This window comes from Colius striatus, chromosome 1 (genome assembly GCF_028858725.1).
Source record: "Colius striatus isolate bColStr4 chromosome 1, bColStr4.1.hap1, whole genome shotgun sequence".
Classification (NCBI taxonomy): Eukaryota; Metazoa; Chordata; class Aves; order Coliiformes; family Coliidae; genus Colius; species Colius striatus.
In genome coordinates, this window is record NC_084759.1 from 133,422,201 (window position 1) to 133,448,278 (window position 26,078).

Sequence of the window (26,078 nt, forward strand, 5' to 3'; positions counted from 1 at the left end):
CTAGAGAACAGATTTCAAGGCCACTCTGATAAGAAAGGATTGGGACTGCTAGACTTGTGGGTTTTTTGTTTGTGGTTGTGGGCTTGGGGTTTGATTGGGGTTTTGTTTGCTTCACTGTGAAATTGGTTGTCTCTGAATTTTTCCTTTCTTCCCAGCTGACTACATTGTGATGCAGTTTGGCCGTGTAGCAGAAGATGTGTTTACTCTGGACTACAATTATCCTCTCTGTGCTCTTCAGGCCTTTGCTATTGGGCTCTCCAGCTTTGATAGTAAATTAGCCTGTGAGTGAGACACAACCGAGTGGAAACATGGAACTTGTTCCCACCCCTGCATCTTATTATAAAAGTTCCAGGTGGAGTAATGAAAAGCACATTGGCAATGAAAGGGAACTGAACAGCAGACTTCTGCAGGCTTATTAGAAAGCAAATACCAAGGCTCGGAGCCTTATGGTAGTTGACAGTAGACCATTTTAGGAGATTCTCCCAAGACTGAACAGTCTCTATATGCAATGTGGAAGAACAAGAGATATGGATGATGGTCATTGGTGTGATTCTGCTTTCAGAATCCTTGTAACAGATGCCAAGGAATTTATTCCACTAATTGGAACCCCTTGCATGTAGGACTAGAAAAACAGTGGTTTAGTATTCATATACATTTTTACTCTGTGGGATGATTTTCTGCTGAGGCTGACAGTCCAGTTCCCTTTCCTTATTCTTATTGTCTGACAGGTTTTTTTTACCAAACAAAGAACAATAAAATCTCAAATGCTCCCTTTTTAGTTTGTGATATTATATCCATTGCTATTGTTACTCTTAACCATGTGAAAAATGAGACTGAATACGTGATACAATTTGGCTGGATTTGTCAGAAGGTAGTATTGTAACAATATACAATGCTACTTCTGAAAAGCCGTGTTCTGATCGGTTGAATCTAAACTGTAAGCTGATCAGAAATGTTTTTTAATTTGTCCATTTTCTGTAAAATTTTAAGGGAGAAGTTAGTGACATATAATTTTTTTTTAATGTGAGCTTATCTGAAGTCATGACATATTAGATTTTATATAAATAATTTTAACCTGACTATAAGGAGTTACCTCAAAAGGAGATTACAGGTATTTTCAAAGGCATCAGTAAGTTTAAAAAAAAAAAAAAAAAGGTATCATGGGCCTTTGCAGTGTATCCTTCCAGTGTTCCATTTTCAATGCTGGATGTACAATATGGAGACTGTAGGTCACAGCATGGAAAGCTTCTTGGTTTATAAGCCTTGATTCATCAGAGTGAGGTGCTGTACATCATGACGTAAACCTTGTAGTGTATGCATCTGTTGTGCACTAAAGTAGAGAATGTTCCCTGTTTCAGGGCCATTATTCTTGATGATCCTGGAAAACTCTGTCCCTCTACTGAGACAAGAATAGGTGCACTCCAGCTTTGGATACTCTCATCGTCAGCAGACTGACTCTATTTCAATCTCCAAAGAGATGAATTTATAGCTTTTGGTCTCTGGAGTCTTTGCAGTGGTAGATATCATTTGCTTTTTCAAAATAATGAAACTTTGTGAAGACTTTATGTAAACTCCGTATTTAACTGTAAATTATGAATTTATGCCAAGACCTCCAGCTCGCTAGTCTCTCGGATGCCCATTCTGCATTAGCTGGTGAGCCCTGACATGGTGTCATCAGCAGAGCAATCACAAAGTCAACTTGAATGGTGGATCTCTTTTGTGCCTTTGTGTAGTTTTTGCTCACCAGGCTGTGGACAAGACCTGGCAGTGTTTTCCAGTTGTGCTCTTCTGAGTTCTTGGCTGGTGGCTCTGCATTCCTTCTGTCCATTCAGAAAAACAAAATGTTTGTTACCTATCTGATTATTTTTCTGGTGAAGACTGTGTGAAAGAAACTCCCTTATGTTAGTTTGGAGTGGCCTGAAAGTAGAATGTTCATATCCAATTAAAGATTATATTCTCTGTATTCAGAAAGCCACAATAGCAACCCTTTACTCACCCCCTCAGTAAGGCTTGTCAACAGTGGCTCTTCAAGATATTTGTTGACATGAAATGATCCTAGCAGGGTCAGGGCCTCTGGATCTCAGTCAGATGACGGAGACAGATTAACTGATTCAGTACTCTTTTATCAGATAATGTTTTACATTAATTGTATGTATAACTTTTATATATGAATGTAAATAAACTAATTTATACATTGAAAAAATCCTTAATTCTAAATGAGTCTTTTTGGTAGGATTTTGCTGTCACTTGTGGGTGTTCTTTGTTCCTTGCATACTAGATACCACCTAAGTTTCTTCTTGTTTTTATCTTATCTCTCTTCTTTCTCTCCCTTTTCCTTAATAATTTTGAATTCTTTTCCTCTCTGACAGGGCTGGCTTGTTTCAGAGTTTTTTCATACATTTATTCACAGACTTTTAAGTTTAAGGCATGCTTTTTTTCCCCTTTAAGCTAGTTGTATTTCTATGCCTCATGTTTTAAATGTTTCTCCCAGCATCCAGGTACAGCTTTTGAAATGGTTCTTTATGCATTTTTCTACCTTCCATATGAACTCATTCTACCATTAAAGTACAATACCATATATTTCTGAGTCAAGAACTGACATAATATAAGGCTAAGAGGAACACCAAGTTGAAGTGGATATTTTTCCTGTTTCTGCTGGGAGAGGTGTAGTAACCTTAGTAAGAGGAGATAGAGTGGTTCTGGTAATGAGAAACTGACACAAGTCTTGAAGTGTAAGCCATATTCTTCATGCACCTCTTCACCCTCCCTCCCCATTTGCTACTGAGACAAATTAGGTTTAGCTGGGGGAGAAAACTGAGCAGGAAGTAATACTGGGCATGAGGAACCTCATGAGATTCAACAAGGACAAGTGCAGAGTCCTGCAGCTGGGAAGTAGCAACCCTGTGCACCAGTACAGGCTGGGGGTTGACCTGCTGGAGAGCAGCTCTGCAGAGAGAGACCTGGGAGTCCTGATTGATAATAAACTAAATGTGAGCCAACAATGTGCCCTCGTGGCCAAGAAGGCCAATGGCATCCTGGGATGCATCAAGAAGAGTGTGGCCAGCAGGTAAAGGGAGGTTCTTCTCCCCCTCTACTCTGCCCTGCTGAGGCCTCATATGGAGTACTGTGTCCAGTTCCGGCCTCCCCAGCTCAAGAAGGACAGAGAATTTCTGGAGAGAATCCAGCACAGGGCCACCAAGATGATCAGGAGACTGGAACATATTTCATATGACGAAAAGCTGTGGGAACTGGGGCTGTTTAGTCTGGAGGAGACTGAGGGGAGATCTTATTAACATTTATAAATACCTAAATGGTGGGTGTCAGGAGGTTGGGACATCCCTTTCTTCTATAGTGGCTAGCAATAGGACAAGGGATAATGGGATGAAGCTGGAACAGAAGAAGTTCCACTTAAATATAAGAAAAAACTTTTACTGTGAGGGTGAGGGAGCCCTGGGAGGGTGTGGAGTCTCCTTCCTTGGAGGTCTTCAAGACCTGCCTGGACATGTTCCTATGCGACCTGATCTAGGTTTACCTGTTTTAGCAGGAGAGTTGGACTAGATGATCTCTAAAGGTCCCTTCCAACCTCTACCATTCTATAATTCTATGAAAAGCAATATTCTTGAAATCTCAGAGAGCTTAATACAAAGACACATTAAACTGTTAAATATGAATCCTAAAGACAGGCCCAGCAGACTAAAACAGCTCTTAGGGTACTATAAGCTCTTTGGCTCCCAAACATAAATGAATAATTGCTTGCTCTTTTAGGCGTCACTGTCATTGAAGTTTTGCTGCTGAATTTGGTAACAGTAAGGCAGAGCATTTGTTCATGTTGGCATAATTATATTACACTTAGTGCACTCCTCTACTTGCTGGTGTTAACAGCTCTGTAAATCTCTCAGTTGACACTGAATTAGGTTTCCTGTTCCTGGTACAGAAGACAAAGCCTTGCCTGTGATTTACAGGTCAAGAGCTAAGAGTTTGTGTTAAATCTTCTGAAGCTGAACCATGCACGGATTCCTTTGACAGCGTCATGAATCTCTGCTACAGGGTTAAACTGTTGTACATTAACAGCAGTTTTGAACTACGTACAGCTGAAATTCAGACCTAAGACGGATGTTTAATTATTCCAGGGCCAAGACATTCAGCCCAATATATAGTTACAAAAGCAAGTAGAAAAGCAACACTGGTGTAAGGGCTTCCTTACCAACAGGGAAAGCAGCCTGCTACAACTGTGAAGTGCTAAGAATTGAAAGCCCTGCCACAAAAGAAGGCACCTACACCCACTGTTACTCTCTTATTGCTTGAACTGTACAGTCTGTAGAGCTTTGGTCTTCTCATTCCATCCCTTAACATGTTCTATATGGAATTATTCTTTCCTTGCTGGAACCTAGCGGTCCCTTCTTTGGTCTCCAAGTGGGAAAAAAATCCAGAAGAAAAACAGCTTCATCAAACTGCATCAAGGTAAAGACTATTAGAACTGTAACCTGCTCTGAAAATTTAACATTTAATTTAGAGAATACATAAGTAAATATTTTCTAGAAAATGAAATCTGTGATCATTTACTCCTAAACTAACATTTCAAAAAAAGGCACACCATTGCACTGTCTACAACAAAACAGCTTAAAATTATGAAGAAAACAAAGGATTTTTTAAAACACTTAATTGAACTCTTTATTTATTAAAGGGAAAATAATACTATTTTACTGTGAAAAATGACTTTATTTTAAACATAGCATATAAAAATCTTTCGGATAACAGTACAGATAGGGTTGGGGAATTAAGTTTTATCAGCTTGCCAACTCCTGCTTTCTGTTCTAAGCAGATTTGTTTGCTTACACATTACCACAAGAAAAACAAACAATCCCGAAACAAACAACCAAAACAAAAAAAACACTACCAAAAAATCTTGTGGGTGGGTTTCCATCTGCAATTGAGTGAAGTCCTGAAAACAATTTGTGTGATGATTCACAGGAAGTAATAGGTTTCAATTCCTTCTCTTTGAGCTATGTTGATTCTGCAGGGAAATGGGAGCAAAACAATCTCAGTCACAAAATCATGAGAACTAGCCTAGAATTCACAGTGATTGGATATGACAAGAAGTGAGCTACCTTTAATATATATTTAGTTGTCATTACATTACATATGTTTAGATATGACTTAGTAGAAACAATGGCTAAAAGAGATCATTACAGGTCTTTATATAGTAAACAACTCCCTACAAAGTAACTTCATTTAATTTTTTAACTTGATCTTATTTATCTTGTCTCAATGCCTATAGTTGTATCGGAAAACTACTTTTTCTTAAGAATTCATAAAACTATTGCTGCATTGTCTTACAAAGAAAAGTAATTGCAAGTCTATTAAAAAAAAAAGTTATCTTCAGTACTGCCAACTGAGGGGAAAAAAAGGTGGAATTGCCCTTCCAAATCCCAAGACTAACCTAATGAAGATGATGGGTTTTGCCATCTGTTTTCTGAAGCCTTAGGACACACTTAGGTCCTGTTTTCAATCTTTTCTCTGCAATGTGAAAGAGTTGTGAATTTTTTTAGCTTTTATGGGTTCTTACCAAAAGCTGAGATCCTTAATCCACTTAAGTTTTAAACCAAGCCAACTGCATAACAACTTTACCACAGGTAATTTATGTGTATACTAGGCTTCTGTAAGAAAGTCACCTGCGGGAAACATGAAAAAGTTTATTTCGCTGACGTAGCTGTGTTGCCCAGAGCTGCTAAGAGGATGTTATTCCATTTACCAAACTTGGTTTACTACTGCTTTTGTTTTCGGAGTGTGGTTTTCCAACCCTAGTGCCACTCCTAGTCTTGTATCAGCATTTTCTAGTTCAGCGTGCTGGCTGAACGAATGGATACAAAAACAGCAGCTTCGGCGTCAGACTAAGAAAAGCCATGGAGGACGTCTGTTTGCTGTCGGTTTACGTTCTCGGATTCCCTTAGGACCATTATACTGTCACAACCACCTCTGTGATGCTGAGGCTGGTTTGTTTTGCAGTACCTAGTGGAAATCGCATCACATCCCTAAGAGGCTTCTAAGAAGTGTCGCTCATGGGCCTCGCCTGGCTCGGAGTGGCTGGCCAGGGGTGCCTGCGCCTGGAGGGGGCTGCGGGATTCCTCGGGAGTGGAGCCCCCTCCTCAGGCCCTCTCAGCCCCACCGGGTGGCTGCTGGGCGCCGACGAAGTCCCGCCCCAGGAAAGCACTAAGCAAGCAGCGGCGTTCCCAGGGCTCTCCTCACGGCTAAGGCGAGGCCGGCCTGGCCCGGACACAGGCTCCAACTTCTACCCCGCCCAGGTGCCGATTCCTGGAGCCGCTTTCCCGTCTCATCCGCCTGGAGTTTCCTTCCTCCGCGCCCCCCCGCTCCCCGAGCGGGGCTGGGGCTGGGGCCGGGGCCTGCCCCTGCCCGCGCCCCTCTTCCGGCCATTGCCCGCCTTCCCTTCGTCCCGGTCACGCACGGCCCCCGGCCGGAGAGCGCCGCGCCGCGCTGGGTTTTGTTCCCAACTCCGCCTCGGCCCTTCTTTCACATACCCTTCTCCAGTCCCCTCCCTTGCCCCTGCTTTAGCCGGCAGTCCCCTCCCTCGGCCGTGTTCATTTCATACCAACTCTCATTCCTCGCATTCCTCACTTCCTCCTTTCAAACTCCAAGGGAAATAAAAATCCTCCCTTTTCCTCTCAAACTCCTGCCCAGCCACCGCCGCCCCCTCCCCGCCGCCGGCCAGGCTCGCCGTCCCGGCTCGCCGTCCCGCCTGCAGCTCCACGCTCTTCAGGTGAGTGTGTGCTTTGTGCCTCCTCTCCCGCTGCCCCGGCTGCCTCCCTTTCCCCTGCTTCGCTCCTGGGCCGCCCGGCTGGCAGCAGCGCCTGGCCCGGCATTGTTCGCGCCCTCCTCGCGGCTGTGGGACTGGGGTAAGGGGCAGCCCCGAAAACCCACCCCGAGGGCAGCCGGCAACTTTTTTATTTATCTGCGACTTGCTGAAGGAAAAACTGATCCTCCCATCGCAGCCCCGACTTCCACCTCTGCGCGCTCGGGGGTGGGGAGCGGGCGGGAGTGAGGAGCAGGCGCGCAGTAACAACCGTCAGCTGCTCTTTTGGCAGAAAGTCCTGGAGCAGAAGGAGGATTTGAAGCGGGTCCCCGGTGCTTCTACGGAAGGACAGTTGCTCTTGTCTCGCTCAGGTGAGGACACGCAGTTTTCACGCTCACTTTCTCGCGGGGCGAAGTGGCGCGGGTGCTTGCAGGAGAGGGTGTGAAAGGGAGAGTTTGGAGCCGGTCATGTGCGACAGAAGAAGCACAGGCGTACAAAAGAAGCGATGGGAACATCCTCAATGGAGGCTCCGGCGGTTTCCCCCCGTCGGGAAGGGGCTGCCGGCGCCGGGACTTGGGGAATTCAGTCCCTTGTCGCATCCGCTGAAAACTGCTAGTGCTCCTGATGGGGAAAAAAAATACCGTACGTAGAGGTGCTCTAGGGGAGAGTGAAGAGGAGGATCAGTACTTGATGTAATAAATGTTAATGTAAATAATTAAAAATATTTTGGAGAAAAACCGAAACAAAAAAATCATAAGCAAACTCCTCCATGAGAAGGCATGTGGGTCGTTATAGAGCATTTACCAAAATATGAGAGAATACTGTTTTAATAAGTCAGTTTGTCTGAAGATAGAGTTGAGTTGTGCTGGCATGTCTCTGAAAAAGATTCAAATTAAAAAAGAGAAAAAAAAAGCCAACAAAAAACCCCACCAAACCAAAACCCTCAAAGTTTTCCTTTGTAATCTTCTATCTTATGTAGACAACAATTGTTTAAACAATCCCTTGTATGGGATGCTAGACATGTTTTTTTTTTTTTTTAGTAGAACAGTGAAGGAGTGTAAGTCAATGTATTTTAAAGACTTCTGTAAAGTAATTTATGGTGAATGGCTGAATGGCCACACATAAGTTAAAAAAGAAACCCGAAAAACCAAACCAATCCAAACGAATCTACTGGTTTGTTTGTTCTTTGTTTAACACTCATGTTACTTTCTAACCTTAAAATTTGCATTCTGTGAACCCTTTACAAATAAACAATGCAAAATATTTTTCAAATGCAGGGGGCTGGGGAGAAAGGAAGGAGATTAGGGTTTGGAGTCTGTTTTGTTTTGGTTTTTTTTCTTGTTTCCTATTACTCAGCATAGACTTCCCCTAGATGTAATTACACTTGTGTGCAAAAGTGAGTGGAGCATTCGTTCACCTGACGGTCTGTCTGTGTAGATGTGTGACGTTTTATTGTTCATCTCCTGCAGGAGGAAGTGGGCAGTAGGACAGGGTATAGAAGCACAGGGAGGAAGCAAGAGGAACAGAACAAGGGGAAAAGCAGCGTAGGTATATAAAAAGTGTTAGAGCTGAATGTAAGCTGCTGTACTACTGTGTACTACCTATGTAGTTAAAGCCTTTTGGTCTTGATGGCTTTTTCTCACAACAGAGAAGAGCCTGGATCATGCTGCAATGAATGGAGGGACTTCTTTATTAGGGCTGTTGGATGCAGAGGGATTCTGTGGCTACCCAGTGGGTGCAGTCACTTGGTGGGTTTTTCCGAAATCCCAGACTGGATGGCTCCCTCAAACTTCAGCTTGCAACAAAGTCTATAATCGCTAAACCCACCTGTCAGCTCATTGTTCATATCCTCTTGGAAGTGATTTTGAGAGCAATCAGTGTGCATGAGAGTCGATGTTAAGAATTTCTTCACTGTTGTTTCTCTGTTACATCTTCTGTCGTTTTCAATTAATTTTACTGATAGCTTTGAAGTATTTTAAGTTATTACTGTGATAAGTGTTTTAATGTCAGTGTTACAGAACATCTGTGGGAAAACAGATGAAACCTGTGAAAATAGTACTGATAAACTCTGAAAACAGGCTCTGTGGTACTGAATCTTGCTTATGGTTTAAAGCAAAATTGCAGTTGCTGTTGGTTTTCTTACCGGGGTGTTTGTTTCGCAGGATTGGAATACAGTAGGTAGAGTTTTGAGAGGTTTGCTGTACAGTTTCCAGTAAATGCTACTCACTTTTCTGTTTGGAGTGACATTATCCTCGTTCACAGCTTTCCTTTGTTTGTATTGTATGTCTAAAGGAGTGAGTCCACAAAGACTTTAGGCTGGCAATGTTGTAGGCAACCCATCAGCACAGCCCGTTCTGTTCTTGTTACACCTTTTCCCTTTGTCACTAGCACAGGTATTTGCACTGCTGTTTACTGACCTGGGCCAGTCCCAGATGAAAACTAATGTCCCCTTTTAGGAAATTAGTTTTCAGCCACATCTGAAACTGGACTGGCAAAGATCTCTGCAGCAACCCAGTAGATGCCATCTGCATCTGTTGGTTTCATTGGTTTATGTCATTACACCTAATTTTAAAGGCAGTAGTTAATTTTCTAATAACATAAATAGTACTCTCCAAAGCTAATTTGAAGTATTTTTTCAGCTACAATTTCCTTGGAGAGTAGCAAATGCTATTCTAAATCTAAGCCTGTTACCTCAGGCGCTGTATTCTTTTCATTCCCTAACTAAAAAGCAAGTCTGTCTTTTGAAGATCAATCAAGTTTATCAAGCTGTGCAGTACCGTATGCTCCACTCTCTCCAACTTCTGTGTTGTGCCCACTACCATGCTAAATAAATGGCCAACATGTTCCATTCTAGAGCCTTGTAAAAAGTCAGGAATTTGCATGCATGAAGCTCATGATAAGATCTGAGACTATATGATTAGAAAGAGTTTGTTGGCTTTTAGAGATGATGTTTTGGGTTCTTGGTGGGGGGAAGTTGAGATTGTTTTTTGGGGTTTTTTTTGTGGTTTTTGTTGATGTTGTTCCTGCCCCTTGGGTCCTCCTTTTTCTGGAGATGATGCAGTCACTCCCTTTTGTTTTTAACACTATATGAATTAGAGGTTTTCCTGCTAGGGAGGGGCAGGTTTTCCAGTTCCTGGTGCCACCAGCTGAGTCACAGGCTCTGTTTTTCTCTTCTCTTGTAGGTTTATAATTACCTTGTTCTTACCTTAGTTAGAATATGATTGCCAAAGGGTAGGGTTTTTACTTTGTTGTACTTCTGAAACATGAGTGCCAGTGGCTTTCCAAGCTTGGATACAAGCCATTGAAGCATCTGCTTTGCTATTGCCAAAGAGAAAATAAATTAACATAGTCCTCAAATGGCTTCCCTTGAAACAATATGGTAAACATTAATGATAGATGTTCAGGCAAAGTTTAATCTCTTGTAACCAAGACTACTTTAACTGAAGGAGGAAAAGTTAGGGGAGCACTGAACATGTGCATACTGAACTGGAAAGGGAGGATTTGCTGATGTGTCTTTAAGTTCATTCTACCCAATTGTAATTCTCCATAGCAGATCCTTGAAATACAGCTCACTAGCATACAGACAGAAATACAGACTATCAGGATTTAGAGAGGTTCTCTTGGTTTGAAAATCATGTCAGCTTAGGGAAAATAAGAGAAAGGTGTAAAAGAGGTTTGCATAAGGCGATTTTCTCCAAGTACACTCACTACTTTTTGATTTATTTTTATGAAAGTAAATAAATGAAATATTATTTATTTTCCCACGCTTTTTTTGTTTGTACACAATCAGAAGAAAATAACTGGGCAGGAGAAAATAACATAAATTGCTGATTCTATCCACTCAGTAAGCTAACTTAAAAACAGAGAAACAGCACCTTTTTTCCACCATTTTTGGTCACAGTTTTTATTTATAAGAACATGTTTTAAAAACTAGAGTCAAGTGTTGGCTGTGTCCCTTTAAGAATCTAGTTTTGCTTGGCTAGCTGCCCTTGTTCTCCTGTAGATTAATCCACCAGAAGGTATATAACCTGTTGACCTTCCTGGTGAGAAGGGTCTGGAAGGGCAAAGAGATAAATCAGAAGGTTCATGCTTTCCTGTAATATATAGGCAAGTTTAACCTGTGTTTTTAAGTTCTTGGCTTTTGCTTATTGATTCACATTTGAAGAATTGCGGTTGTAATTACAAATTCTCATGATTTCACTTGCTTTTTGTGAAATCCTTGTAAGTTCAGCAGTTTGGAAATGACCACAATTGAGAGAGAAGGGTTCTGAGTTCAAATTTACACTAATCTGAGTTGAGGACAGCTTTACTGTCTGTTTTATCAAACCGGTAGGAGAACTGGAATCCAGCTAAAATGTCTGTCGTTTCTTTACCTGTTAAGAAATGTCAGGTTATTTTACAAAAAACTAAATCTGATGGACTTAGTGTTAACCCTCAAGAACTGAGCTGTAAGCAGTGAGTGTTCACCTGCTGCATGTTCCAGGTGGAGTGTGTACTCCAAAACAGAGTGGTCTTAGTAGAGTGCAGCTTGGTTGGTAGCCATGGCTAACATTCTTTCATATGATGCACATGTTTCATGGCTGTTCTTTACTTAGGCATTGGTTTATAAAAAGTATCACTTGCCTTTAAGCTCCTGTCTTTACTACTAAAATCAAGGGACATGCTTAAGGGATTAACTGAACTGTGGTCCCATTGTATATATCTGATCTGCCTGTTTGTGGCTTGCTTTTGTCTTTGAGGCTTTCGTAAATGCCTTAAAGCCTTGGCAGGACAAGTTTTGACAGCAACATAGATGACCTGCAAGTGCTGAAGATATGGAAATCAGTCTGTTCACAGGTTGTGTGGTTAGTGCTTCTGTCTGCTCCATTGTAAGCCTCTTTGCCCTGGTTCAGCTGTTTCTTTGCTTGAAGACTGGCTGTGATTTTGGAGAGAAATGTTCACTGCATTAGATGAGATTTGCAAGTGCCTATTTCTATCTGAGTTCATGTGAAATTCTGCCATTAGTGTCATCATTGTAAATATGTCATAGTTATAAGGTTTTTTTGGGACCTCTACTCAGGATTAGGAAATAGGAATTTTATTTGAAGATCATGAAATGGGCACTAAGAGTCTCTCAATTTTATATTACTCGTTTGGAAAGGCTCAAAAGATGTCCAGTTTCTAGACATGAGCCCCTCTGATGTTACACCACTTATAACTGCAAGTCGCTTTTAAAGATCACCACTTTAAATTCTTGTCTGGATTTTGCCCCCAATCTGATTTTGTCATTGGATGGTTCACTTATAGAAAAAATTATAGCACAAAGACCTAGGTGAAATGGGAGTTTTAAAGTCTGGTGGGATTTTCAGGACAACAGACTTTCTGTGTGTTGAGGAGCAAGGCTTTTTTCAGTTGCTATTAAAAGTTCCCTATCCTTTAATAATTAAATTAATAATAATTGTTAGGAAAATGCAAAGTGTGATTTAGTCCTGTCTCTAGCTTGGTTTGGTAAGACTCAACTCAATTTAGTCAGTCAGTGTCTACAGTTGCTTATATTTGAAGGGATAGTTAAGATTTAAATGTCTTAGCTAGCACTGCTGGTGATTCTACAATAGAAAAGGGACATGATTATTTGACTTCCTTCTGGTTCATTGCTTTCTAACCAGCTCTGTGCTTGTTGGGAGAATGACTTCTGGTGACTGCTGCTGCTAGATTGAGGTGGCTAACCATTTGCACCCTGTCACAACCTGTCTGTTTGAGAAGCTGCGAAACAGGTGCCTTGTGTCTTGGAAAGTCAGGAAGGATGAGAGATCTGGGAACAGTTCCCACATGGGAGACAATGGTGACTTCCTAGGAAATGCACTGTTCCTTTGAGGGCTTGGGCCAGTCCAGTGAGTAGCTTAGTCTCAGGGCAACCTGGCAGTGTCAATCTCTGCAGCTCTTGATGGCTCATTTTTCTCTCACAGATAAAATGTAAATCATGCAGTAGTCATTTTGTCAGTCCAAGGCTGGCAGCCTTGTGATATAGCTTGTATGTGGGAGTTGTGCATGTGGGACTATGGCTCAATCCCCAAGTTATCTACCCCTAGGCTACTGGGAGCAGAACCAGCCTTTGGGTTTTGTTGTTGGGTTGTGGGGTTTTTTTGGTGGTGTGTTTTGTTTTGTTTTGGTTTAGTTTTTTTTCCCCACTCCTCCTTAGGGCAACAAGGCTCTGTGTTCTGTTTCTTTTATCACAAATGTAACTGATTGGATGTTGTGCAAGGCCACACACAGCCTTATCTCATCACATCCTGTTCAACTGCATTACCCAGGGCTGCACTGATAAAAGCTCACATCTCTCCTTGCTTTGATTTATATCACTGCGCTGGACACTACATCCTCTCTCTGTCTCAACCAGAACTCGGCTACTGCAATAATTTAAGTATTGTTTTGCTTTGCTCAGGAAGTCAGGTGCCTTTTGGATAACAGCTGCTGCAGGCAGTTTTAGTGTAGCTAGCAAGCAAGCAAAGCTTGATTTTGTGCTAGTGTGGTGAGCAATCAGGGACAGCCCAAGCTTATGTTGGGCATGATCTGAGGCTAGTAGTGCTTGTTCCTTTGTAAACCATTCTTATTCAGTGGTGAGATAGAGATTGAAATCTCACAATGCAGCCTGTAGGCATAGTGATTATATTCCCTTACCCAATACACAGAGGGAAATCTCAGTTCTCCTTTCTTTCTTGCTGGCACTGCTGCCTGTTAAAAGCTTTTGCTTCATCTACAGCAAGTAACACCTTAACTGGTTTTATTCAGAGGATTAGGCAGCATTACTCTGGTGTCCTGGGTGGATATGGATATTCACACGGGATAGCCAACATTGCTCAGGGATTTCAGGTTGCCTTAGGCAAAATGCGAGACTTTAGCTGGGCTCACTATGTAGTTAAGTTGTTGTGGACTGCTTGAGTGGAGCCTCCTCAAAAGGCTCAGTGAACTGCACTCACCCATCTACCCTGTCACTGGATCTACTGAAACTGTCTCCAGGCTAGTTAAATGACTGAAGTGGGGCTCCTGAGAAGCCTCAGAGACTGATTGCTGTCTGGTACAAAAATGCTTTTACCTTCATAGTTAGTTGTATTGCTATAGTTGCATCTTTATTTTGCTCTCTGTAGAGACCTTGTAAACATGTTCGTCATTTCTGTCCTCTTTTTCCTGCAAACCTTAGTTATTGCTGAATAGCTGTTTCTCACCATCTCCTCTTTCCAGTAGTGTTTGGGGTTTTTTTGGTGTTTTTTTCTTTTTTTTTTTTTTATGCAGCAGTCTTTCAGTTGCACCCACTTGATACTCATCTGATGAGATGGCTACTCATCTACTAGTTGCACTCATTCTTCTATTTCAGTGGAACTGAGCTGTTATTGTAGTGTCCCCCAGAATTTCCCAGTCTTCTTCCTCTGGTAGGTTTGAATGCTATCTTCCATCATACCTTGCACAGGAGACTTCCTAGTATTCCAAACTGTTGCTTTCCTAAACCCAGATCTCCTTGTATGACTGCATTGCTAATAAGCCCACTTATTAGCATGTTCTGGATGGAAGTAACTGACTGGTTGCTGCTGTTTCTGGGTTTTCCTACTCTTCTAAACTACTCTGAAGTTATAGTTTGAACAACAGGACATCTCTTCTGGCATTTTTTTTTTTAAATCTCTTTTTGAGTGCTGTTCAGATATGAAAGTGTTGTGGTTCAGATCCTCTATAGTAGCAATATTTGCCTCACGTTACTAAGGTAGTGAATACCAGAATTGTTTGGTTTTATTTCCATTATAGTGACATCAAGGAATACCTGTAATGGGAAGAAGTCCTTCCTCCCACAGCTTGCAGTTCCATTAAATGAGACCAAGGATGAAAGGGATGTCCTTGGTAAAATTTAAGTGACTTGCTCAGAAGGAGAAGTGGAACCACACAGTCAGACTCCATGAGGCTATGGGGGCAAGTGTTCCTACCTAGAAGGCGTGAGTGAATAGGGAAGTCTGTGGTTAGTGATGTGCTCGATACTGATTCCAGCAGGGAAAGGGGGTGGCCATGGAGTGGGGGGAGTCTTTTGGACAGAGCAACTCTAAGAAAACTGAACAGCTGGAGACAGCTGGCTGCAATTTTTCAGATCCTCGGGAAACTGATTCTGTGTTGAGCAGCTGCCACAAACACTTAAGAGGGAGCTGTTACCAACAGAAAAGATTAAGGGATTGATATTAGAAAGCAGATGTGTCAGACTATGGAGTCTGTTCAAGATATACTCCTTGTCAATGAGACCTTGCTGAAGCACTCTTGGCAGATGTCTAGGCCTGTAGGATCCCTGAATCTCAATGAGATACCATATGTGAAAGAAAAGGGAGTTTGTGTTGAAATTACCAGTATCAGAACAATTAAATCAAAGCTGTTGAAGCTGAAAGATTTTTGTGCTTTATCCATGGTTTTGTTTTCCCCTGACCCAAAAAGCCTGCCTTTGTGAGTGACTCTTTAAGAGATGGGCCATGGCAGAAAGAACAGGGATTGACAATGAACAAGAAAATAATTTCGACAGGAAAAACTAAGACTGAAGTCGAGATACTGTGGTGAGGAGGTGGAAGTGCTATGAGGGGTTTGTGTCTTTGATTATGGGAGAGAATGGATGACTGGACCCCACAAAGGAAAGTAGTTAATCATCTCTCAATAAAATAAAGAGTGGGACCAGAATAAGAAGACAGTAAGGTACAATACCAGAAATACAAGAGGAGTGTAAGCTTAAGCTGAGAGAATCTGAAAAGAACAAACACTAAGCCTTGGAGTTCTGGCAAAAATTTCCTGTTATGAGAATGGAACGGCATCCTCCAACTCCTCTGATCCTAAGAACTGTGCCTTGTGGAGTGATTCAGATGGGGACTGAATTGTCTGAGCATGCTTGGGAACAAGGATATCTCTAGTGATTCAGAATTAAGTTCCCTCCACATCAGAAGAAAGCTTTGATTACAAGCTCTTCCACAGGCAGATTTTTTAAAAAAAATTTACAAGTACTAAAATACTTTGTGGTATCAGAACACTCAGTAAAACAAATCACCAATTAGAGTTAGTAAGATATATGTGTATAGTTACTATGGATTGAGTGGGAAAACAGAAGCAAACAGAAAGCTAAGTGCGAACTGAAACATTTGTATTTTGTTAAAGTAGTTACTAATTAATATTATTTAGTCTCTTCCTATAAATAACACATTCAACAGTAGCATGTTTCTGAAAAATGTTTTTGTTTTGACCAGATTGGTTTTTCAATAGGGAGTGATTTCACTGATGGTTTTTTCAAGTTGCCAGACTGATAAAGCCATTTACCATAGAGTTTCGCCGCCAGTTTCTCTACAGTTTGCTTTGCTTGGTTTAATAAATGGCCACTTTGGCTACTAGTGAGTTCAGGAAACGGAAAGCCTGAAGTGTTTGGCCAAAGAGGCAGATCTACAAACAAGACAGCACCCAACCAGCAATGTCTTTGTTACTGTTTATTCCCACTGAGCTCAGGGTATTGCTTGGGGTTGCCCATGGAACTTACTATATAAGCAATATTATTTAAGAAAACTATTTAGTCTAGAGAAAAGGAGACTGCAGGGGTGTGGTGATTTAGCCCGATGTCCACCCAGTCATAAAATCACTCCCTGTCCTAAACTGGACAGGAGGGAGAGAGAAATATAACAAACGGCTTGTGAGTTGAGATAAGGATGGAGAGATCACTTGGCAATTAGCGTCATGGACAAAACAGACTCAACTTAGGGAGGAAAATGTTTGATTTATTAAAGAAACAATAAGAGCAGGGAGATGAGAAATATAACCATCTTAAAAACACCTGCCCCCTACCCCTCCTCTTTCTGGGACTCCCCTTCCTCCCCTCCCAGTCGCATGGGGGATGGGAGTTGTGGTCATTTTGTTACAGATGGACTTTGCCCCCTTCTCAGGGGGAGGCCTCCTCACACTTCCCACTGCTACACTATGGGGTCCCTCCCATGGGAGACAGTCCCTCACGAACTTCTCCAGCATGGGTCTTCCCTATGGGCTGCAGCTCCTCACGAACTGCTCTAGCATGGGACCTGCCATGGGGGCAGCTCCTCACACCTTGCCCCATCATCGGTCATCCACTGGGAGAACAGTCCTTCAGGGACAGGCTACTCCAGCCTGGGTCCCTCACAGGATCACAAGTCCTGACAGCAAACCTGCTCCAGTGTGGGCACCTCCCCCACGAACTCCTAGGTCCTGCCAGGAACTTGCTCCAGGATGAACTTCTTACGGAGTCACAGCCTCCTTCAGGCATCCACCTGCTCCAATGTGGGGTCCTCCATGGGCTGCGAGTGGATCTCTGCTTCCCGGTGGTCCTCCATGGACTGCAGGGAGACAGCCTGCTTCACCATGTATCACAAGGGTGCCTTTTCAATGCCTAAGCACCCCCCTCCTTCTCCACTGACCTTGGTGTCTGTGGAGATGTTTTCACATTCTCACTCCATGTTGCTGCTGCAGTTTTGCAACTGTGCCACAACACAAATATGTTATTCACAGAGGTGTAACTTCCATCACTAATGGGCTAGGCCTGGGTCAGGTGCAGGGTCCAGCTTAGAATTGACTGGCCCTAACCCTGTGAGCTATATGGAAAGCTTCTGACAACTCTTTTTGTTTAAAGAAGCCACCCCTGTAGTCCCTTCTGCTACCAAAAAAACCTGGCCCAGGCAAAACCACTACAAGGGGTGATCTCATTAATATTTATTTTCAAATATCTAAATGGTGCATGTCAGGAGGTTGGGGCATCACTTTTTCTCTGTTGTCTCCAGTGGCAGGACAAGGGGTAATAGAAAGAAGCTGGAACACAAAAAAGTTCCATTTAAATGTGAGGAAAACTATTTCACTGTGAGGGTGACCGAGCTGTGGCACAGGCTGCCCAGGGAAGGTGTGGAGTCTCCTTCTCTGGATGTTTTCAAAACCCACCTGGATGCATTCCTGTGTGAACTGAGCTAGGTGGACCTGCTTCTGCAGGGGGATGGATGAGATAATCTCTAAAGGTCCCTTCCAACCCCTACCATTCTGTGATTCTGTCTCTTGCCTTTCTATACTTCCCTGAATATACAAGTGACATCTGCTCAAGTTGACACAACTTTTGTGTTTGAAGAAGTGAGTCTTGGGGGTTGATACTGGACTGAATGCAGCGTGTTTTATCCTCCATTTATTATGGAACTTGAATCATAGAATCATAGAATAATGGTAGGAGTTGGAAAGAGACCTTTAAAGATCACCTAGTCCAAACCCCCATGCAGAAGCAGGTCCACCTAGGTCAGGTCGCACAAGAGCACGTACAGATGGGTCTTGAAGACCTCCAAGGAAGGAGACTCCACACCCTCCCTGGGCAGCCTGTGCCAGGACTCTATCACCCTCACAGTGAAATAGGTTTTTCTTATGTTTAAGTGGAACTTCTTGTGTTCCAGCTCCATCCATTACCCTTTGTCTTGTTGCTAGTTACAATAGAAAAAAAGAGATGTTCCAACCTCCTGACTTCCACCATATATATATTTAAAAATATTAATGAGATTCCCCCCTCAGTCTCGTCTTCTTTAGACTTAAACAGCCCCAGTTCACTCAGCCTTTACTCATAAGAAGGATGTTCTCAGTCCCTGTTGAGCTGAGGAGCACAGAACAGGACACAGGACTCCAGATAAGGCCTCAGCAGGGCAGAGTAGAGAGGGAGGAGAACCTTCCTTGACCTGCTGGCCACAATCTTCTTGATGCTGTTGGCCATGGGGGCACATTGCTGGCTCACATTTAGTTTATTATCAACCAGGACTCCCAGGTCTCTCTGCAGAGCTACTCTCCAGCAGGTTAATCCTCAGCCTGTACTGGTGCATGGGATTGTTCCTCCGCAGCTACAGGACTCTACACTTGTCCTTGTTGAACCTCGTGAGGTTCCTCTCTGCCCAACTCTCAAGCTGGTTGAGATCCCGCTGAATGGCAGCACAGCCTTCTGGGGAATCGGCCAGTCCTCCCAGTTTGGTGTCCCTACCGAACTGCTGAGGGTACACTCTGTCCCCTCATCCAGGTTGTTGCTGAAGATGTTGAATAAGACTGGCCTCACAACCAATCCCTGTGGAACCCCACTGACCGCAGGCCTCCAACTCGATTCTGTGCCATGGATCACCACCCTCTGGGCTCTGTTATTCAGCCAACTTTTGATCCACCTCACTGTCTACTCATCCAAGCCACACTGCCTGAGCTTTCTGATGAGGACGTTAAGGGAGACGGTGTCAAAAGCCTTGCTGAAGTCAAGGTGGATGACATCTGCTGCTCTCCCCTCATCTAGCCAGCCAGTTATGCATTCATAGAAGGCTATCAGGTTCGTCAAACAGGACTTCCCCTTGGTGAAGCCATGTTGACTCCCCCAATAACCACCTTTTCCTTCCTGTGTTTAGTGATACATTCAGGATGATTTGTTCCATCACCTATCCAAGGATGAAGTTGAGGCTGACCGGCCTGTAGTTTCCCGGGTTGTCTTTCCTACACTTTTTGAAGACTGGAGTGACATTGGCCTTGCTTCAGTCCTCAGGCACCTTGCCTGTCCTCCATGATTGTTCAAAAATGATGGAGAGAGGCTTGGCAATCACATCAGCCAGCTCCCTCTTCACTCTAGGATGCATCCCATCAGGACTCATTGACTTATGAGCCTTAAGCATGGCCAACAAGTCTTTAACGTCTTCTTCTTCCACCCAGGGCAAGTCCTCTGCTGTCCAGGCCATCCTACTATCCTTGCTGGACTGGGCTTCCCAAGGGCTAGCCTTGGCCGTAAAAACTGAACCAAAGAAGGCATTCAGTATTTCGGCCTTCTCTGCATCCTCTGTCACCAGGGCACCCTCTGCATTCAGCAGAGGGCCCACATTGCCCCTCATCTTCCTTTTGGTGCTGATGTACTTAAAAAACACCTTATTACTGTCCTTAACTTCCCTGGCTAAATTTAATTCTAGAAGGGCTCTAGCCTTCCTAGTTGCACCTCTGCATGCTCTGGCAATGTTCCTATACTCTTCCCAAGAAGTCAGCCCCTGTTTCCACCTCTCATAGATGGCTGCTTTCTGCCTGAGTTGTCCCAGCAGATCCTTGCTCATCCATGGAGGCCTCCTACCTCCTTTTCCTCCTTTCTTTCATGTTGGGACACACTGATCCTGGGCTTGGAGGAAGTGGTGCTTGACCAGCTCTCATTGGCACTTCTACCTTCTAGAAACTTATCCCATAAGATTCTTCCAAGCAGGTCTTTGAAGAGGCCAAAGTCAGCTTGCCTGAAATCCAGGGTCACAGTTCTGCTTTGTGTCCTGCCTCTTCCACACAGGATCTTGGAACTCTATCATCTCGTGGTCACTGCAGCTGAGGTTGCCTCCAACCTTCACATCTCCAACCAGACCCTCCTGATTTGTCAGTATCAAGTCCAGCAGCACTCACCCATGAGGACCAGGGATTGTGATCGCGAGGCAGCTCTCAGTTGTTCATAGAAGCCTCATCCACTTTCTCCTCCTGATCAGGTTGCCTGTAGCAAACTCCTACAACGTTATCGCCTACCTTGCCCTGCCCATTAATTTTCACCCATAAGCACTCAACCCGCCCCTCATCCCCATCCAGGTAGAGCTCAATGCATATTAATTTCTCCCTCACACAGGTTGAGGGCAACTCCACCTCCTCTCCCTGTCAACCTGTCCTTCCTGAACAATACATAGCCCTCCATGGCTATGCTGCAGTCATGGGAGCTGTCCCACCAGGCCTCTGTGACCGCAATGAGGTCGTAGGCCCGCATCCGCACCCACATCTCCAATTCCTCCTGCTTATTCCCCAGGCTGCATGCGTTGGTGTAGAGGTAGCGCGCGGGCTTACTCAAACACACAGGTTTCCCTGGATGGATGCAGGAGGATTCTCCCTGGTTTGATTCTCCCTCAGGGTGACAGTCTTCTGCATCTCAGCACAGTGTGTGGATGAGGGGCACTTATCGTCACATTCCCTGCCCTGCCCTGTTTCCAAGCTAGACAGGATGGCTTGTTTCTGGTACTTCTCCCCCCACCCTCAAGTCCTTCAGTTTAAAGCCCTCGTGATCAAGTTGGCTAGCATATTCCCAAATATTCCAGTGCCCTTAAGAGAGAAATTAATTCCATCCTATCCTATCAAGTTACAGTCCCCAAAGAAGGATCCGTTGTCATAAAAACCAAAACCTTCCTGCCGGCAACAACATCTGAACCAGGAGTTAACTAGTCCAGTTTTTGCATTGGTGAATTCTGCTTTACCTCTGGTGGTCAGGATGGAAGAGAAAATATCCTGTGCCCCTCTACGCTTCACTTGCTCCCCCAAGGTTTTAAAATCCTTTTTGATTCTGGAGATACCCTGTCTTATTACATCATTAATCCCCACATGGAAGAGGAGTAGGGGATAGTAGCCTGCGTCCCTGACGAGACGTGGCACTCTCAGCTACATCATGAATCTTGGCTCCTGGCAGGCAGCACACCTCTCGTGACTCCTTGTCCGGTCAACAGATGAGTCTCTCAGTGCCTCTTAGCCATGTGTCACCCACAATGAGCACCCATTGCTTCTTTCTATGGTTCCCATTACCTGTTGCTGGTGGAGCAGCTGATGGTGAATTGTTTTCTGGGATTTCCCCTTCTGGAGCTTGCTCATCTAAGTCCCTTGTCATCAGTGCCTCATACTTATTTGTAATTGGCACTCTGGAAGGGGGGTTATGAAGATGAGCCCTTGCCCTTCTTTTTTTTGTTACCAGGGTCCAACGCATATTGGATTCACTGGAGGCTTGTACCTGATTCTGGAAACCTCTGTCAATCTCCACCTCTACTTCTCTAATATTACACAGTCTACTAACAGTTTCCTGCAGCTCTTTCACCTGACGCTGCAGCTCTTGAACTTGAGGGCACCTATGACACGTACTTACCTTAGCAGTATAGGTCTCTAAACATCCTAAACACTCCTTGCACTCCACCTGCACTGAAGCATCCTTGCTGACCAGCTCTGTCTGGGTTGATGCATCGATCTTCACCAGGCTGTTGTCCGTCTGAGCCTTGGCTTTAGCCCTTAGGTGAGTGTCCACCATCTTGTTAGCTTGAGGCAGAAGCACTTCTTTGACTTGTGTCTCCCTGTGTGGGTTGTGGGATCGTACCCTGCCTGTCTCCCTGCTTGCCCTGCCTGTGCCAACTGCCGTGCCACACCTGGCTGCCGTGCCAGGCCCTGTTTGCCCGTCATGTTCGGGCTGTACTTCTGGTCACTTGCGCTCCCTGGGGAATGTTTAAATCCTCTCCGCCTCCCAGCAAGACTGTCCCCCTCATGAGAGCTGCCTGCTCCTTGTGGGTCTCCTCGCTTCTCTACCATCCCCCGTGCTCCAGGAACCCCTGGGTTACCTCAATCAACCACAAATAAATGAGCCTTACCTCTGCCATATGTCCTGCTGATTATGGAGATATAAAATAGGTATTTGCTGCTATCTCAAGTCATTAAGGAGCAGCAAAACCTTCTGAGAGCCAGTGCTGTCAACTCTTTTTACAGCTTCAGATTTTGAAATTATAAACTTCTTAAAAGTTCAGCTTTTTTATTAAAAAAAATTAAAAATGAGTCATTATAGTCTCGGAAAAGATTTTATAAACATGAAATTCAAAGCGATAAGAAACAGAAGAAAGACTTTAAAAGAAGTATGTGATGTAAGATTTTTAATGTCAGAAGTTTCTAGAGCCATGAGCCCTGATGTTTTGAACTCCTGAAATTAAATGAATGGACCTGCAGTTCCTGTTTACCAATAGGGCATGGCATAACTGCCCAATTTTGTTCTAGGTAGTTTTTGACATAGATCATGTCCAAATTTCTCCTTTGTCCTCCTTTACATTATCTTTGAGATATTTCCAAACTAGTCTGACTTGGCATGTGAAACCTCTCTCTGTACATGAGTTTGATGATACTGTTGTTCTTGGGAAAAAAAAAGCCTTTGTATGATTTTTCTTACTACACAATTCAGTGTGGTGATATGCAGGGAGTTTTGAACTCATTTAACTGGATTCTTAAATGGTGGTTTGGGAGCATACTTTGTAGCTCAGATAATGAAACTACAGAACAGCTTTGGGATTAAGGTAGGGGAAAGATTTGTGTCTTTAGAAGCCATTTGTCATCTGTATAGTTGACTGAATTTGCTTTTGGAATGTTTTCACAGCTCCTCTCAATGACCTCAGCCTCTATTGTAGGCATTTTGTAAATAGGCTATAACTTACTGTAGTTTTCAAGAGCAAGAAATATGGAAGCAGGCTGTGAACATGTAGTTGAGTTAGTATTTAAGGTAAACTTAAAGTAAAGCTCCTCCTCCCTGACTTTTAGTGTTTTGGTTTTTTTTTTTCCTCTTTGATATCTCCTGATTTTCCTAGAGAGAAGGATTTCTAATTGACGAATGGGATGTGTTTGTCATCACAGGTTCTGAGTCTGCTTCTCCACGTGGCACTTTGGAGTTTCTAGCTGGCACCATTACCTCCAACGAGTGGAGTTCTCCCACCTCCCCTGAGGGGAGCAACGACTCAGGGAGCAGTGAGGCCTTGGAAAAACCCATTGACAATGATGCTGAGGGTGTGTGGAGTCCGGACATTGAGCAGAGCTTCCAGGAAGCGCTAGCCATCTACCCACCATGTGGACGACGGAAGATTATCTTGTCAGATGAAGGCAAGATGTACGGTAAGGAGAAAGAAAGTGCACATCACAAAACTCCAGGCAGCCTGCTCAGTCCAGGCCACTTGCCTTGAACCAAATAATGTTCTGAATAAACTCTTTTCTCTTGGGCATTATCAAGTTGGTGCAGTTAGTTACTTCAAGTTGTATTTAGGGAAATCAGTGAAGATTTTCGCATTCATATATCAAAAAGAATTATAGATGTCTTTTTCAGGGGAGTATCAATAAGGTTAGATCCCAGAGCTGGGCATACTACTGAACTAACATTTGGATTGATACCATGTAACAGTTTCATGATGTGGCTGTCAGTCTTTTATGGCATTTCTTGCTACCATCTCCAACATATCTTAAGATCCTAACAGGTAAAGGTCTGCATCTCTGGTGCTAAAGGGGAGAAGTTCAGCCCGTGAATGTCTCTGCTGGTACTGTGTAAACACCTACAGTTGGCTAACTAGCTGCAGTTGTCTCAGGTCTTAGGAGGGGCAGAAGAGAGAACTCTGGCTGCTCCCTGTGATTGTAGTTTTCCTTCTCATAGCCCTGACATCAACGTCTTTCACCTGTGGGTTCTTACCAATGAGCCATCTAGATATCCAGCTGTGCTGGTTTTGGCTAGGATATAGTTAATTTTCTTCACAATTGCTAATATGGGGCTATGTTTTGTATTTCTGCTGAAAACACTTGATACGGGGATGTTTTAGTTATTGTCAAGCAGTGCTTGCACAGCATCAAAGCCTTTTCTGCTTCTCTCACCATCTCACTAGTGAGCATGCTGGGGGTCAACAAGAAGCTGGGAGATGGCCAGGACAGCTAACCCAACTAGGTAAAGAGGATATCTGGAGCATTATGCCCAGTATATAAAGCTGGGGGAAGAAGGAAGAAAGCAGGGTGTTCAGAGTTAAGTAATTTTTTTCTTCCCAAGTAACCATTACAGAGAGATAGCTGAGCACCTGTCAGACGATGGGAAGTGGTGAATTAATTCTTTGTTTTGCTTTGCTTGCTTGCATGACTTTTGCTTTACCTATTAAACTGCTTTATCTCAGCCCATGGAGATTTCTCGCTTTTACTCTTCTGATTTTTCTCCCCCATACCACCGGGAAAGGGCAAACGACCAAGTGGCACTTAGTTGCCAGTTAAACCATCACACCAGCCCTGAATGCAGCTGCAGCAGAAGTCAACTTTTTAGGTGGTAGACTCGAATTGGATTTTTAACCTATTCTACAGTTAAAGCTTTTCCCTTGATTTTGCTAAAAAAAAAAAAAAAAAAAAAAAAAAAGCTGGTCTGGGCTGCATCCTCTAGCTCAGTATAAGAAGAATAGTACTTCTGTGACTAAAAAGCAAAGCAAAGGCTGTGAGTATTTGGTTAAAAGTCCCAAGGTGTGAAAATGGTTTCTCAAAGCACTAGCAAGGCATCTGTCTTCCTACCCAAACAGTGCTTGCTTTTTTCCCTTGGAATCTATATGCCTTTGCACCAAGGGAGCTCCATGCCCTGGAGCTTCATATGGGGCACAAGTCATTCTACAGGTTTCTGTCCACCCATCAGACCATTGTTCTCTGAGTTAGGGAATAGGTTGCTCTCACTGCATTCCTGGCAGGGTCTTGCTTGCACAGCCTTATCTACAATGGATGGTTTTACATTGTAGTGTCTGTACAGAGCAATATATGTTGAGTAGGGCTGATCAGCCTGAGGTTTAGCAAGTGTCAGTATTCTTAGGTAGACAACAATTCCTGCTTTATGCTACGCAAACAATTTTATGGTTGTGCTATGGAACCTAACTGATCTGGCTTAAAACTAGCACAGCTAGAAAGAGGAAAAAAGTGAACTTTAATTTGCATATGCCCTGCTCAGCTGCTTGTGTTTGTCCGTAGAAAATGAGTGAGAATGAGCAGCCATGGTTGAGGGTAGGACTGCTTTTTTCAAAAGCAATGTTTGTTTAAACATTGCTTCAATGTTATTTAAACCAAAATATTCCTTGAAAACAGGCCCTCTGATTATTAAGCATAGATTAATGACATGCTTCTTGCTGCAGTAAGTCTGCGTTAGTTTTCATGACAGATGACTTCTAAAATTACTGCTGAAAAATTACACTTGTGTTTTAAGACTCTTTGTTTTCTAATCAATCTGCACAGTCCCTGAAATACTTCGGCTCTGCAGAGAATGTGTCAGAGCAGACAGGGAAATGGAGAGAAGAAAGGGGAGTGAGAAGAAAAGTAAAAGTGAAATAGAATGGACTACAGAAACCATTGAGACTTAGCTGTTGCCTGACCTAGCAGAGTGTTGTGGTTTAACCACAGCCAGCAGCTAAGCACCATGCAGCTACTCACTCACCTCTCCCCCTCAACCCCTAGTGGGATGAGATGGAGAATTTGGGTGGGGAAGGGAAAGCTCGTGGGTTCAGGTAAGACAGTTTCATAACTAAAGTTAACTATAATAACAAAATATAATGAAAGTAAATATAACAGAGAGAGAAGTAAAACCCAAGGGGAAAAAAAACCCAACACAAGTGATGCACAGTACAACTGCTCACCAGCTGCTGACTGATGCCTGAGCAGCAATCCACTCCCTCCTGCCAACTCTCTCCAGTTTATATGC

General features: G+C 43.5%; 2 protein-coding genes across 12 annotated transcripts in view; both read left to right on the plus strand.

The window, feature by feature from the left end:
• TULP3 (TUB like protein 3) overlaps positions 1-2,203 on the plus strand; it is a 38,394-nt gene extending 36,191 nt beyond the window's left edge. For 7 of the 10 annotated variants that reach the window (XM_062007989.1, XM_062008000.1, XM_062007967.1 and 4 more), the window contains 2 exons: positions 156-281; positions 1,359-2,203. In XM_062007989.1, the coding sequence (XP_061863973.1) occupies positions 156-281; positions 1,359-1,414 (182 nt within the window). In that variant the 3' untranslated portion in view covers positions 1,415-2,203. Of the gene's footprint in view, positions 1-155 lie in introns of all 10 variants that reach the window. The other 3 variants (XR_009819774.1, XM_062007975.1, XM_062008021.1) reach the window with 3 other exon arrangements.
• Positions 2,204-6,352: 4,149 nt separating this feature from the next.
• The window catches only part of TEAD4 (TEA domain transcription factor 4), a 62,924-nt gene continuing 43,198 nt past the window's right edge, over positions 6,353-26,078 (plus strand). The window contains exons 1-3 of one of the 2 annotated variants that reach the window (XM_062008064.1): positions 6,353-6,775; positions 7,086-7,179; positions 23,240-23,494. In XM_062008064.1, coding sequence (XP_061864048.1) covers positions 23,488-23,494 — 7 coding nt within the window. In that variant the 5' untranslated portion in view covers positions 6,353-6,775; positions 7,086-7,179; positions 23,240-23,487. The remainder of the gene's footprint in view (positions 6,776-7,085; positions 7,180-23,239; positions 23,495-26,078) is intronic. The other variant, XM_062008055.1, reaches the window with a different exon arrangement.